This window comes from Patella vulgata, chromosome 5 (genome assembly GCF_932274485.2).
Source record: "Patella vulgata chromosome 5, xgPatVulg1.2, whole genome shotgun sequence".
NCBI classification, from domain to species: domain Eukaryota; kingdom Metazoa; phylum Mollusca; class Gastropoda; family Patellidae; genus Patella; species Patella vulgata.
In genome coordinates, this window is record NC_065883.2 from 38938251 (window position 1) to 38953263 (window position 15013).

The window sequence follows — 15013 nt, forward strand, 5'->3', positions numbered from 1 at the left end:
TATGCTATATATATAATATACACCATTCATTTAATATGTTAGACTATTAAATTTAATTGTAAGTAAAAGCTTGGCACAGCACGATTGTAATTGCAAATCTGTTTAAATAATTCATATTAGATATATTTTCGAACGAAACAAATGTTGGGAGAGACTATATTATTTCATGGTGCACATCACAGCACATGGTGACAATTTTGTGAAAAATATTTAAGAAATTATCTGTTTTTGCCACCCCACGTCACTTTCTCTCAGTGGTATACTTTTTTGAATTGCGCTTACGGTGGAAATCAATCATCCATCCTCTAACTTAATATCAATTCTACCTTTGTTCATAAACCTTTGCTAATTTTTTTTCTAAAATTTCGCCTTGGGTTTAAGAGACGCACGGCATTAGTTTATTACATCTACTGTCCAGACACTTTACACTGGGCCCAGTCCACGGGAAAGCTTACCCATATGTTTGAATTCATTTCCGGTAAAATAAAATCCATTAAACAATTCAATATATTCAATCTGATTAAAACACAGATCCTATTTCGTTTCGGTATTTTATAGTTCAACATTTCTTTTTACTTGTCTTTACTACACTAGGATCTAGAAGAGTTGTTATATTACAGGCGTTTTGGTTGAAGTGAGGTATTAGCCAATGAAACGGTCTGTTACGGTGAGTTCTTAGCGTGCCATGTACGGAACTGTGGGTAAACCACTGGAAATGTCAACGCTGATTGATTAATCAATGTCTGACGTCATAGGCCAAAGGCCGCTCGCACGACCCCTGACACGACCTACTAGTACAACTTGTCAGATCTTCATGTATTATAGGCCATCGAAATTATAAAAAAAAACAAAAAACGAAACGAAATATAGATTTGTATTTTAATCAGATTGCAACATATTGCAATGCATAAAAAAGTTATCTTTTGAAAATTTGGGCTCCTCACAAACTTTGTCACCATGAAATACTATAATGGAAGCTAATAACGTCACGGGTCGGAATAGATCATTTCGTACAAAGGGGTGACAGCATAATATCTATCAAAACAGTGTGTGCCTCTATTACGATAGGTCAGGTTTTAAATATGAAAAAACTATGTTTTTAGTTTGGATGTTCTCACACATGTATAGTAGGCCTACATGCCAGTTGTCCGTTAGGTTGTTTCTATCCTATCTATTGAAATATGCATATAATGTCGGTGGATAGCTTCCCTTATATCATTATGGTTAAAACTGTCGAATTTCGAAATTGAAAAGCCCCCTTTAATTGTTTTGCTGGTTTGATCGCGCTATGAACTAAATAGTAAACGGAAATCTTTAGAACGAATAATAAGTCTGAAGTATACTGTATAACCTCTGGCGTGAGCTTTATTTCTTATCGTAATATTAGTTTTAGAGGTCGAAAAGTTTTACTTTAAGTGGTATACGCTCAGTGAAATATTCATTGCGAATCAAATTTAGTAGACTGGTGATCAGTTGTTTCAATGTTTCAATTTTAATCTCCTATGTAATAGCCCTCAGTTCGCTCAGACAAAAGGTAAGTCACAGTACTGTACTAATTTGATCTGTTTATGTCTTTTTTTTATGGGCCTGATCGAAGGAACAGAAGACAGATCTTCGGTGGAGTTTTCGTCCAATGATTAATGACACGACCTGCCGATTAAAATTAGTGAAAATAACAGCTTTTTGCAACTGAGGCTTGCCATCTACAAATAACACAAAATCAATTAAAGGCGTAATTTCGACCAGTTCTCAGCGTGATGATATGATAAATTGGGTAGTTTAAAAGGAAGTTGTCATTATATTCGCAAGGACTGCGCCATTTTGCCCTCGTGTTAACTAAGTTCGAAGGCGAAATCACTTGGCTTCTTTCCTTTGCGGCTTCTTGCATGTTTTTGGCAATGCGTTTTAATTCCGTTGTCAACCATTCATATGTTTAATGTCTTCCTATATTTTACATAAACATCTCTTTTCATTGTTCTTGTCGTTTCTTCAATTTTTTAACTTCTGATCGTTTTATGACGTAATTTGTTCCTGTCGTTTATTTGAAAATATGGATATTTGTTTTCTGTATCATCTCTGTTTCATTTGGAAAGGTATGCTAATATTGGGAATATAAGCGCCTTCATAATCTTTCTATTAGTAACAAGATACAGCATAAATTATTTACTCTGCCTAAATGAGTACAGGTATTGTACTGTCAAGAAAGAGAAGGCGTGTCTTGTATTACATTGGACTTTTACTAAGGCCACCAGCATTCACCAGACAAGTTGTTTAATTACCCGAACACAACAAAGAAAGAATGCTTATCGTTCTTGGTGCGTTTCGAAAATATAAATGTTTCGCTCACTTAATGACAATATTTGTCATTAACTAATGCCCTACCTCTGAAATATTTCATTTTATGATATTATATTGGTTTGCCTGAAATATTTGGCATGGAGTATGGAAAGTGCAAATCTGGGACTTAAAGTATCTACTACCTACATTTATATACCTCAAGGTATTCCAACATCACCAGTCTATGTTTCACAATTTCCAAGTTGTTTTCAAATTCTGATTCTTTCATATCTTCTTTCTTTTATTTTGTCCTCTTTGGGCATTTTTTGTTTGGCACTATGGTCTCTTGGTCACTAAACTGAACTAAGAGTTCCAGATTTGAATCCGACGTGGGTGGAACAAATGCCTAATTGGTTATTGGCTTGGAATGTTGTGACCTTTTTTTGGTAAGATGAAACATACGGCAACAAACAAGTTTGACGTTATTCAATTCAAGTTTAATGGTAAAACAATCCAGACGATCACACATTTGTCAATGAACATCACTATACACATAAATGATCATGTTTTAAACAAATAAATGATTATGTTTTGAACAAATAAATGATCATGTTTTGAACAAATAAATGATCATGTTTTGAGCAAATAAATGATCATGCTTTGAGCAAATAAATGATCATGTTTTGAGCAAAGATATGATCGTCTGGATAGGGCGTTATGTGAGAGGAACGAGCCTTTTTGTGGGTTATGTGGAAATGATATTGGCTGGATTGTGCTATATTTCAAAATGGTATACGTTTGTGAGACATATACAATGAATTCAACCTAGTTATTTAATAAGTTGCTGTTTACTTTTTATATACACTTATGGTTATTAACAAGAGCTCAATAAAAAATAATCAAGCTGACACCATTGTGTATATAATAGCTTTCTTTTACTGTACGAATATCCATATAGCATATTTAAATGCATGGGGCTAGCATGATATGCTACTTTTTCTATTCTTGAAATTAAACTAGTAACACGGGGTTTGATTTGATTGTTAAACATTTCTATTATCTCTGTGCAATTCTCAATTTATCACCAAACCCCAGGTATTCTTCTTAATATCTGATATGGCGTAATCACTGTTATGACTTTCACGTAATCAACAGACTTACATGTAGATACGTAATTTTCCTTCAGACGGCCTCCCTTCCGTCAAAAGGTATTATCAACTTTTAATACACACCCCACATTATCACCCCTTTCCCATTTGAAAGGTTTAAACCTCGAAACTAAATTATATCAGTATCGCATACTGTATTCAAACGTTGCTGTTATTTTCTTAATCAAAACGTGAAAAGTTTGGTACTACTTCTATGATATAGATCTTAAAAATAAAAAAAAATTGTGTGAAGGGTGTTTTTTGTTGCAGGTGGATGGAGAAGAAGATGGCGTACAGGTAGAAATACAGCACCCGTAGCAGGTACAATATATACACACAATAAATATATTCCACACATGCTCTACTGTTAAAAAAACAAAACAATAGAAAATATTGTTTTACCCCGTTTTGGCGTTAAATATATTTTAAGATTTATCCCAAACGAAGCTCATGCGGAATCTTTATACGAATGTATATATATTTGAGGTTTCCTGGAATATAAAACAAATTTAAATGTCATGGCGTTGCGTTCAGTGTTGTCGTTAACGTTTGAGTTTTGTGTGATTAACTTGATCGAAGTAAGAAAATTGAATACTATCGGTATGTTTAAATCGTATACAAGTTGATGAGAAACAGTACAGATTCTCTTACAGGTAAGAATAATGCAAATAAAGCGTTATGTCATGGCGTCCTTATATTTCACTTGACGGAAACAAACAAACAAATCAACAATAATCGGTATGAAATACATATCATAATTTCGATACACTTGAATTATGACGCCATGACAAAAACGTTTTGTTTTATATACTCTACAAAAAAGTAGGGGATATTCAGAAACAATACAAAACGGCGGAAATGCACTGTTGTTTTTATTGGAGGTAACCAGTGCATGTTAATAAAAGGCCAATTAACTACACATGAACATAAACAGTTCATATGGGCGGCTTATCTGACGGCCCCATTTCACTCGCAAAGAGATACACAGTCAAAAGTGAAAAAGGACGTTTTTGATTTTTGTCTTAATAATGAGTAATTGCTCCAACAATCCTCAGACATTCAGCAATTCGTCGTGGTATGCTCCTAATCAACCGTCCAATCACGATTTGGGGCAATCTAGCCCACTCCTCTTGCAGTGCCACGGCCAATTCTTGCATTGTTGTCGGTTGACGTTGACGTCGACGAAGACGTTTCCCGATCAAATTAAATGTAACACACTAAAGCCAAGATACGCTGAACAGTAAATCTTATGCAAGAACCGATAGGAAAGCAAACATGGATAGATAAACCAGCACGCGGTAGTTTTCATCAACCCTTCCATGGAGTGTCAATTTGACAATGAACCCCTCCCACGTGTATGGCGCTATTGCGTGTCGCATGTGCAGCTCAATGGTTCTGTTGGGGCGATAAGTTCCTCATCTGTGAACATACTCTCAAAGCATGTCAAATGTCCATGACTATTTATCATATCGCAACCTGCATAGGTATTTGCATTTCAATATCCCCTACTTTTTTTGAAGAGTAGATTAGAAACATCAATATATCATATCAGAAACTTTGAAATTTGAAGAAACCAAAACTCTAAAACTGAACAAGGTATTCAAAAAACTAAAAAAGTGAGTGGGGTACCTGGATATTAAAATATGAAAATCATCACAACAATAATATATTTTAGAGGCATTTAGTAACTGGATAGAGCAATAAACTATACCACATACTTGCTTGAAAACGTTGAGAGAATACTCTTCAAAACGTCGCCTAAATAAATCTGTAATTGTTCTTCCATAAGTATGTGTTATAGTTTATAACAATAACATCAAAATCATAATAACAACTAGAACTGCGAAGCAGTAATGAGGGGTTTCACTGGTGCCACGTTACCCTTGAACATATGTCACTTCCAGTGCCAAGTTACACTTGAACTTATCACTTCCGGTACCAATGGAACCGATAAACAGATTTCCACATAAACATTGCAGACGTGTTATAAAATGGACGCAGAATCAACCAAATCCAGCAATATCAATTCTATTTATACATTTGTTACCATGTGTTACATGTGTCAAAAAAGTGATCCTGACAAAATTTCTTATTAACTTACCGCTTAGTTAGCTGACTTTCTAATGGGAAATTAAACAGGACAAAAAATCTTAAAAAGTGATCCTGAGAAAATTGGTTATTACTCGACAAGGGAAGGTGTAAAAAACATTTTTGTGACATCTCTATGATCATATTGATCAAATCTATATATCCATTGGAATCAAATATCATATTGTTAAACAAATAATAAATATAACCCACTGCAAAAAAATATTTGTTTTGAAGGCTTTAAGTACAGTTTTTGCCAAAATGACATTATTTCCGGTGATAATGAAAATGTTAAATTAGTTCTATGAAATAAACAATGGCATAAGGTATCACATGGTGAAAATTTTATGAAAATCGGATATTAATTGACACTTTTATGGACCAAAAACCACAAAAAGTGACTTGTAGAAAATCGTCTATTTCTCTGCAACCGTACAAGTTAGAAACCATTTTGTGGTATCTGTTTGATCGTATGGGTTTATTCTACTTGTTGATTTGAATCAAATATCATAATTTTAAAAACATTACAAATAAGAATCATTTGAATAAAATATCTCTTTTTAAGGCTAAAAATACAGTTTTTGCCCAAATGATGTCATTTCCGTTGACAGCGAAAATGTTAAATTGGTTTGACCTAGTCAAAATTGGCATAAGGCATCAAATGGTAAAAAACCAACCTGAAAATCGAATAATAACTAGATCTGCTATTGTCCCATGCAGATATGAAAGCTTTCATATTCATCGTCACGTGACATGGATTATATAAAGCATCTTAAAAGAAAAAAAGAACAACAAAAAATAATTATCAAAATCGGTGAAAAATTCGCGAAGTTACAAGTCTAAATTTAGTGAGAAACATTGCACGCGGGCAACAAAATAATCTGGAAACTAAAGAGAAATAACTGAGACTTGGATTGCTGTAATCGGAATGACTTTCCGTTCCAGAAGTTTCAGAAAAATGGATCAAGCCGTTTAAAAATGGGACGGATGAGAACATGAAACGAAAATGGCGGGAAAGAACTAAAAAGGGGCAGGAAAATATCAATAAAATAAATGAAATAACTTTGAACGGAACTAATATTTTTTGAATCAGATTGACCTTAGCTGTTCGAATATTTAGGTTAAATTTGTAAATTTTGAAAATTAAAGGCATAAATTGTCCTGCAAACAACTTTTTCGGCACATAAAAGGTCAAAGGCGAAATACGAACATATTACGGCCTATTGTGTTTATTTTCACGTCTGTTCAAGTGGATTTTTCTCTGTTCTTCATATTCAATTCCAAATGGAGACCATCAGTTGACCGAAATCAAAATTCTGTTCTGAACGTTTTTTAGGCATTCCTTCAAGGATTCAGAAAATGTAACTCCAATGTCAGTAAGTCTAATATCGCGAAATTTTTCTCCTTTTAATATATGATAAATATTATCGCGGCGCAGCCAACCGCTGGAAATTTCAGAGATTTTGACCACCGGAAGGATGCCTCAGCAGTCAAAAAAAGTCAAAATAGGCGATTTCGGTTTTTAGTGTTGCGGTCATTTTAAAAAATTGTCTTGTAAGGATAATGTGTATAGTACTAACACCTATCGCATACGGAAGAGGCGATAAGATTCCTTTACATTTGCAATGTCAAAATTAATTAAAACAACATTTAAATTCCGAAAATCATTTTTTTGTTTTTGCTAAAACTCTTTTTTTTTAATCGGATCAAAATGGGAGTAAAGCACAGAGTTCGGGGTGGTAATTGGCGTACTGTGTCCAAATTTCATGGTTTTCGGACAATCGGTGCCGGTGTCGTAGCGAAATTCCAATTTTTTCCCCTTACAGAATCCGTAAATTGACGATCGGCAGGAACCGTGTCAAGAACAAACGACATGAACGAATGCATGTATCGCCTTGAAATTTTCAGGGCACCTAGGTACCAACGTGAAAAGTTCCTAGCCGGAATTTGGTAGTCATGGTACCTTTGGTTCCAGTGTGGCGCATGCGCGTAGTCAAACGAACTTGTGGTGGATTTTGGGTGAATTTCGGAGTGGTTTGGTGTGTTGACCTAAGATGGCGGTCATAATACATGAACAAGCGTTCATGAATTTTTGCGACCGGGATTGATTTTCAATACACAGGCATCGTTCCAGTGGTCCGATTCCCTTCAAATTTGCACAGAATGTACCTTGGGATTCTAGCTATCAAATTAAAAATAGAAGAGTGTGGAATTTCGAGAGTGTTGAAAATAAATTCGAAGCCCACCCCCACCCATCAATGTTTTTTTTTTGCTTAAAAAATAGCCGTATTTTATCGATTTTTTATTGTTCTTAATATCTGAGCATTTTCTCCTTTTAATATGTGATAAATATCATCGCGGCGCAGCCAACCGCTAGAAATTCGAGAGATTTTGACCACCGGAAGGATGCCCCAGCAGTCAAAACAGGTCAAAATAGGCGATTTCGGATTTTAGTGTCGCAAACATCTTTGCGGTCATTTTAAAAAAAATGTCTTTTAAGGATAATGTGTATAGTACTAATACCTATCACATACGGAAGGGGCGATAAAATCCCTTTGCATTTGCAATTTCAAAATTAATTAAAACTAATATTAAATTCCGGTGTCGCAAAAGCTTTAGGGACTTTTCACGTTTCAAGATGGTGGCATTTCCGGTTCGATCGACAAACTCTATATTTTGTGTATGAATCAGTAATTACTTGTCTGGTATCGAAAAAAAATTAGGTCATTCTGACCTATATTTCAATGATTTTTTTTATCCTTAATTTCATTAAGGGGAGATAATTTAGCAAATTTCTAATCATATTTTTGAAGTCGCATCGGTAAGATCTACTTACATGCTAAATTTCATGAAAATCGTACAACTATTAAAGAAGTTGTCAAATTGGTCATAAATACCGGTTCGAAATCACAGCGACGAATTTTCGAAATTCGAAAATTTGAAACCGCAGATTTGAAGTAATTGTCTCACGGTACTCAAAAAAAAAAGATTTAGTAAAATAGGTCAAATAGTCACAAAGTTACAGCATTGTAGGTCAAATGCATTCGTTCGTAAAATTCGGTGATATCGAATTCGTAAAACGTTTTGAAAATATATTTAATCAACAGCCACCACCCATTTTGGGGGGATAGGTAAAAGTTTCAGAAAGATCCTATGGTTAGATTCTGAGAAATCCGATTTGTGGACAAAACACACAAAAAAAAAAAAATAATAATAATCTTAACAGAAACAATAAGCTTTCATGTGAAATATGAAAGCTTAATAATACTAATCTTAACAGAAAAAATAAGCTTTCATATGAAATATGAAAGCTTAATTAACTCCTTTACAGGCAAAATAACGTGAAAGTGACGCATGCAAAATTGCCTATTTCTCGGCAACTGCTCATATTACAGACTAATTTTCACATACATTCTCTTCGTATGGATTATTGCTACGAGTTTATGAAAGTTACGAAGAAATGTTTTAAAATATGAAGACGCTTAATTTTACATCGTTTTTCATCTTTTAATCGAAATGGCCCGAAAATGAAATCGAAATTAAAAAAACTGAGTCCAATGTTTTGTGCGCCTTTGCATGACGCATCATTTTGGTAATATCAAATTTTGGAAAAATCATATTTGCTTTTAAAAAGTGGTACTGAACTGTTAAATTATAGTTTTTGTTAAAATTATGCCACTTCCGGTGCCAACACATAACTCTATCAGTAACAATAAAAAAAAAATGACAATTGAGACAACGGAGTATATGAACTTTGTTTTATTTTGGAAAAAGAAGCATATGAACTTTGTTTAAAACAAATCGAAAAATAAATAATCAATCTAGGAACGAAAAGCTGAATTAGCCAGTGGCGGCCAAGCAAAATTATCTAGACAAAAATTGTTGACATTTTTGCTCAAATCAGACGATCCTTTTAATTCTTTGTAGAATACCATCCAAAAATATTTATAAACAAAAAAGTTTTTTGTAAAAATTTAAATTTTCAAAATTTTCTAACCATCAAAATCGTATCATTCAAATGTCATATGATAGTCCATTAATGGGAATATCCAACGACACTTTAGTTCTTTTGGTCCGCAAGAGCGCCAATTTTTTTAACCTTTTTCTTCATTTTTTGAATACTTCCGGTATGGAGAATAATGTCGGGATGGTTTAACAACCGGTTTTGGAACTTGAATGGTAGCAGGGCTCTATTATTATATACTATAATATCTGATCAGATAAAATCCCCCTGAGAAATCCTATGTTCAAAAGTGTCAAAAATATCAAAATGTCAAAATATCGAAAATTAAATTTCAATAACTCAACACATATTATACATGGTTAGAATCGTAATTAGGACAGCTATCTGAGTGTAACATTTTTTTGAAAATCTGTTAAAGTAAACAAATAATAGAGCATTTTCTAAAATTTGACGATTTTTCAACATTTTTCGATTTTCAGTCCGTTATTTTACCTATTCCAAACATTGCAATGTTGAAATAACTTTATCAGTTGGTTTTGGACTATAACTTCATGTTCCAGGAGTTTCAGAAACGTCGACTCGGCCGTAAAACGAAACTCGGGCTCACAAAATGGTCAGAAAATTTGAAAAAACTCGAAAAATAAAGGGTGATAACTCTGAATGAAAGTTATATTACTGGAATCGGATTGCCTTCCGGTATCCAAAAATGTAGGTCAATTTTGAAAATATGCAAAAATTGTCTCCTAAACAACGTGTTTTCAATTTTCGAACAATAAAAGTCAACGACGAAGTTTCGAAATTGCAAAAAATGATTTATGCAAAATTGACCATTTTTCTGCAACTGCTCATATTACAAACTAATTTTCAAATACATTCTCTTCGTGTGGATTATTGCTACGCGTTTATGAACGTTACAAAGAAATATATCAAAATATCAAGACGCTGGATGGGTTGTAAATAGCTTGTTTTTACACTTTTTTTTCACCTTTTAATCGAAAAGCCACGAAAACTATATCGAAATTAAAAAAACTGAGTCCGAGATTATGTGCGCCTTTACGGGACGCATCTTTTGGGTAATAACAGATTTGAAAAAAAAAAATGATATTTGCTTTCAAATAGTGGTACCGAACTGCCAAAATTGTAGTTTTTGCTAAATTTACGTCACTTCCGGTGCCGACAGGAAACTTTACCGGTAACAAAAAAATTGACATCTTAAACAACGGAGCATATGAACTTTGTTTTATACAAATCGAACAATAAATAATTAATCTAGGACTGAAAAACTGAATTAGCCAATGGCGGCCAAGGAAAATTACGGAGATAAAAAGTGTTCAGATTTTTGCTCAAATCAGATAACTTTTTGACCCTGGGCAAAATGCCATATAAAAATATTCATAAATAAAAAGGTTTTTTTGTAAAATTTTAAATTTTCGAAATTTGGCGCTTAATATCTTCGAAGATTCGTCGACAATCAAAAATCAAAAGTAGCGCAGCTATGTGCCTTGTCTCCGGCTATGTCAAAATGTATCATATGTTAAAATCCTGACATTTCGAATTGTCACAGAACGCCCGAAATAGCTTTAATCTCTAAGGCACACCCACTTTCCCATTAAAATCGAAGAAATCGGATCGATCCGACATGTAGTTTCCGTGATACAATCAAATTGGGAAAAAAAAATAAGAATAAGAATAACTAGAACTGCGATTTAGTAATGACGGGTTTCACCGATTCCACGTTACCCTTAAACATATGTCACTTCGGGTACCAATGAAACCATTAAACAGGTTTCCACATAAGAATTGCACACATCAAATAAAATGGACGCAGAATCAACCAAATCCAGCAATATCAATTCATTTTATACATTTGTTACATGTAAGTGTACAGTACTTTCGGTGATAATGAAAATGTTCAATTAGTTTTATGAAATCAGAAATGGCATAAGGCATTACATGGTCAAACTTTTATGTAAACCGAACAATAATTGCCACTTTTATAGACCAAAAACCTTGAAAAGTGACTTGTAGAAAATCGTCTATTTCTCTGCAAACGTACAAGTTAGAAACCATTTTTTGGTATCTGTATGATCGTATGGGTTCAATCTATTTGTTGATTTGATTTAAATATCATAATTTTAAAAAAATTACAAATCAGACTCATTTGAATAAAATATTTGTTTTGAAGGCTAAAAATACAGTTTTTGTCCAAATGACATTACTTCCGGTGACACTGAAAATGTTAAATTATTTCTATGAAATCATAAATGGCATAAGACATCATATGGTGAAAATTGTACGACAATCGAATAATAACTGACACTTTTATAGACCAAAAACCATAAAAAAAAGACTTGTGGAATATCGTCTACTTCAAACAAGTATTTTTTTAGAGGCTTAAAATACAGTTTTTGCCAAAATCACGTTACTTCCGGTAATAATGAAAATCTTAAATTACTTGTATGAAATCGTAAATGGCATTAGGTATCACGCAGTGAACATTTTATGAAAATCGAATAGTAATTGACACGTTTATGGACCAAAAACCTTAAAAAGTTACCTGTTGAAAATCGTCTATTTCTCCGCAACTGAACATGTTAGAAACCATTTCGTGATATCTAAATGATCGTATGGGTTCATTCTATTAGTTGATTGAAATCAAATATCAAACTTTTAAACAGATAAAACTTTGATCCTTAAATTCTTCAAGGGGAAATAAGTTAGAAAGTGTCTAATGACATCTTTCAAGTTGCATAGGTATGACCTACTTACATTTCAAATTTCATGAAAATCGTTCAACTATTAAAGAAGTTGTCAAATAAGTCTTAACTTCCGGAACGAAATCACAATGACGAATTTTCGAAATTCAATAATATGAAATTGCAGGTGAAAATGACTTTCGTCAAGGTACTCAAAGAAAAAAGAATTAGTAAAATAGGTCAATAAACAACAGAGTTACGACTATGCATTGTTAGTTTTTTTTTTCGTAAAATTCGGTGATTTCGAATTCTTAAAACGTTTTGAAAATATATTTAAACAATACTCACCACCCATTTTTGCGGGGTAGGTCAAAGTTTCAGAAACATCCTTAACAGATACAATAAGCTTTCATATAAAATATGAAAGCTTAATAATAATCCGAACAAAAACAATAGTGTTTCACAGAAGCTACGCAGTGTGCAACTCTAATAATCCGAACAAAAACAATAGTGTTTCACACAAGCTACGCAGTGTGAAACCTTAATAACATCAAACTCATCACAACAATAACATCAAAATCATCATAACAATGTCATAAAAATAACGATAACAATAACATCAAAATCATCATAACAATATCATCAAAATTATCAACAACAATAACATCTAAATCATCTTAACAATATCGAAATCATCACAACAGTAACCCCGTGGCCAGTCACCACAATCTATAGAATCATACACTGTAATCCGGGTATCATTTAATCTTGTGTATTTAGCACTAATTTCTTTCATCAAAAATCATCGAATTATTACTTGTGTCCAGTTTAAAGCTGACCATTCAATTTTGATAATGAGTTTCCGATTTTCAAGCGTTTAATTTCTCGATCACTGTTAAAAAATAAATAACCCAATTGATTATTAATGTATAAAGATTAGATTTTGAACAGTGGTCAGGAAATTAAATACTGTAAAGTGGACACTCATTATCAGAATTAATCAGTCAGCTTTAAACTGGACACAAGTACAGATTAGATGATTTTGGGTGATTTTAAACGATTTTTACGAAATTTTAAACAAAGATTTGATATTAAAATTGGTTTGATTAAAACCGCAAGATCGGTTTAACAACACTAATTTCAACAAACTTCACTTGTTAAGATTATTGAAATAATTCAATATATGCCCCATCAAATCATCTTTGATAAGTTGTTTACACTCTGAAACTGATGTCGATGCCTTTTACTACCGAATATTTTTACTATTAAATCATACGATTTATAAATTTCATAAACTCGTGTAATTTGTCAGTTATCACATTAACAATGATCATTTGATTGATTTTCTTTTTGCAGATTCATTTTGGGATTTAATAAGACAGAAATACTCTGGTAAAATACCCAGTGGTGAAAAGCCGAAGATAAAAAGATGATATGAAAATAAGAGGCACACGCACTTGACCATCAATATATATTATGTTAAAATTTTTATTATATGCGAAAAATTCCCTTGTATTATTATATAGAGATGAATAGTTGCGGACTGAATTACAGGAGTGTATTCACATGTACTTATATGGCGTATTTGCTACTGTTATTTTATTAATAATAAAAAATTGTAATATTTTACTTGTAATAAACGAGTTGACATATCTAACAATGCCTTTGGGATATTTTGTTTTAAAAGGACCGTGTATTTAATATACATTTAATTTATTACTTGTAATAAACGAGTTGACATATCTAACAATGCTTTTTGGATATTTTGTTTTAAAAGGACCGTGTATTTAATATACATTTAATTTTCTTTTCATGCGAATGATGCGATTGAACGTAATTTTGAGTATTATTTAGCTGTTAGTGTCGAGGGCATTCTAAATAGAAAAGTGCCATAGTTAATTCATTAATAGTAAAGCTGTGGTAGCTCTATAGTTTACCATTATTGTATTTTCCTTTGTTAGAAATAAAATATACAAATTACGCCAATCCTTGTTTATCTTGACTCTGTTCTATGGTCATGTATATTGTTATTTTTTAAAACGTTTTTGGGTTAAGGTATTATTTACAGATATGGAAGCGTATTAGGGCAAAAAATAATAAATAAATAAATTTTCATTAAGTACTAATTATAATTTGATATCTCCACATTAGGATTTATTATCTCCTGACCATCTTCTAATTATTACTTATAATCTCCTAATTAAAAATGTCTAATTTAGTCCTAAAAATCTCCTAATCATAACATAGTTTCTCCTAATTAGAACTTAATATCTTCTAATTAGGACTTAATATCTCCTAATTAGGATTTAATATCTCCTAATTAAAGCTTAGTTTCTCATGAGTAGGACTTTATATCGCCATCGCATACCCTATCCTCATAAATGAAAAATAAATCCAATTGCCCTAATAACAACAGTGTGCCCTAGGAATTAGTATAAGGGCCAAATAAAATTTTGAAAAAGTCTAATTTAGTTCTAAAAATCTCATAATCATAACAAGTTTCTCATAGTTAGGACTTAATATCTCCTAATTAGGACTCAGTATCTCCTAATTAATTCTTAGTTTCTGATATGCAGGACTTAATATCGCCATCGCCCACCCTTTCCTCATAAATGCAAAAAACAAAAGAAACCAAAAATTCCCATTGCCTTAATAACAAGAGTGTGCCCTCCTCCGCACCCCGTTGTTTAAAACAGATCCAGCGATACTAACAGCCAATCGACGTTAACGCTGCTGGTGATCGACTGATTTCGGTTTCGATTTTAAAAAAGTTCTCAGCATGCAACCATTTTTAATCACAATTCTGCTTTTAGCCCCGTATCAAAATTGCCAGGAGCGGA

The 15013-nt window shown here is 32.8% G+C and overlaps 1 protein-coding gene across 10 annotated transcripts in view; it reads left to right on the forward strand.

The window, feature by feature from the left end:
• LOC126820659 (signal transducer and activator of transcription 2) overlaps window positions 1–15013 on the forward strand; it is a 127929-nt gene that overhangs the window by 45856 nt on the left and 67060 nt on the right. For 8 of the 10 annotated variants that reach the window (XR_007680060.2, XM_050548767.2, XM_050548770.2 and 5 more), the window contains exon 9: window positions 3696–3746. Coding sequence is in view for 8 of the 10 variants with exons in the window: in XM_050548767.2 (XP_050404724.1) it covers window positions 3696–3746 (51 nt within the window). In the remaining 2 variants the exon portion in view is untranslated. Of the gene's footprint in view, window positions 1–3695; window positions 3747–13529; window positions 14049–15013 lie in introns of those variants that run through there. The other 2 variants (XR_007680061.2, XM_050548775.2) reach the window with 2 other exon arrangements.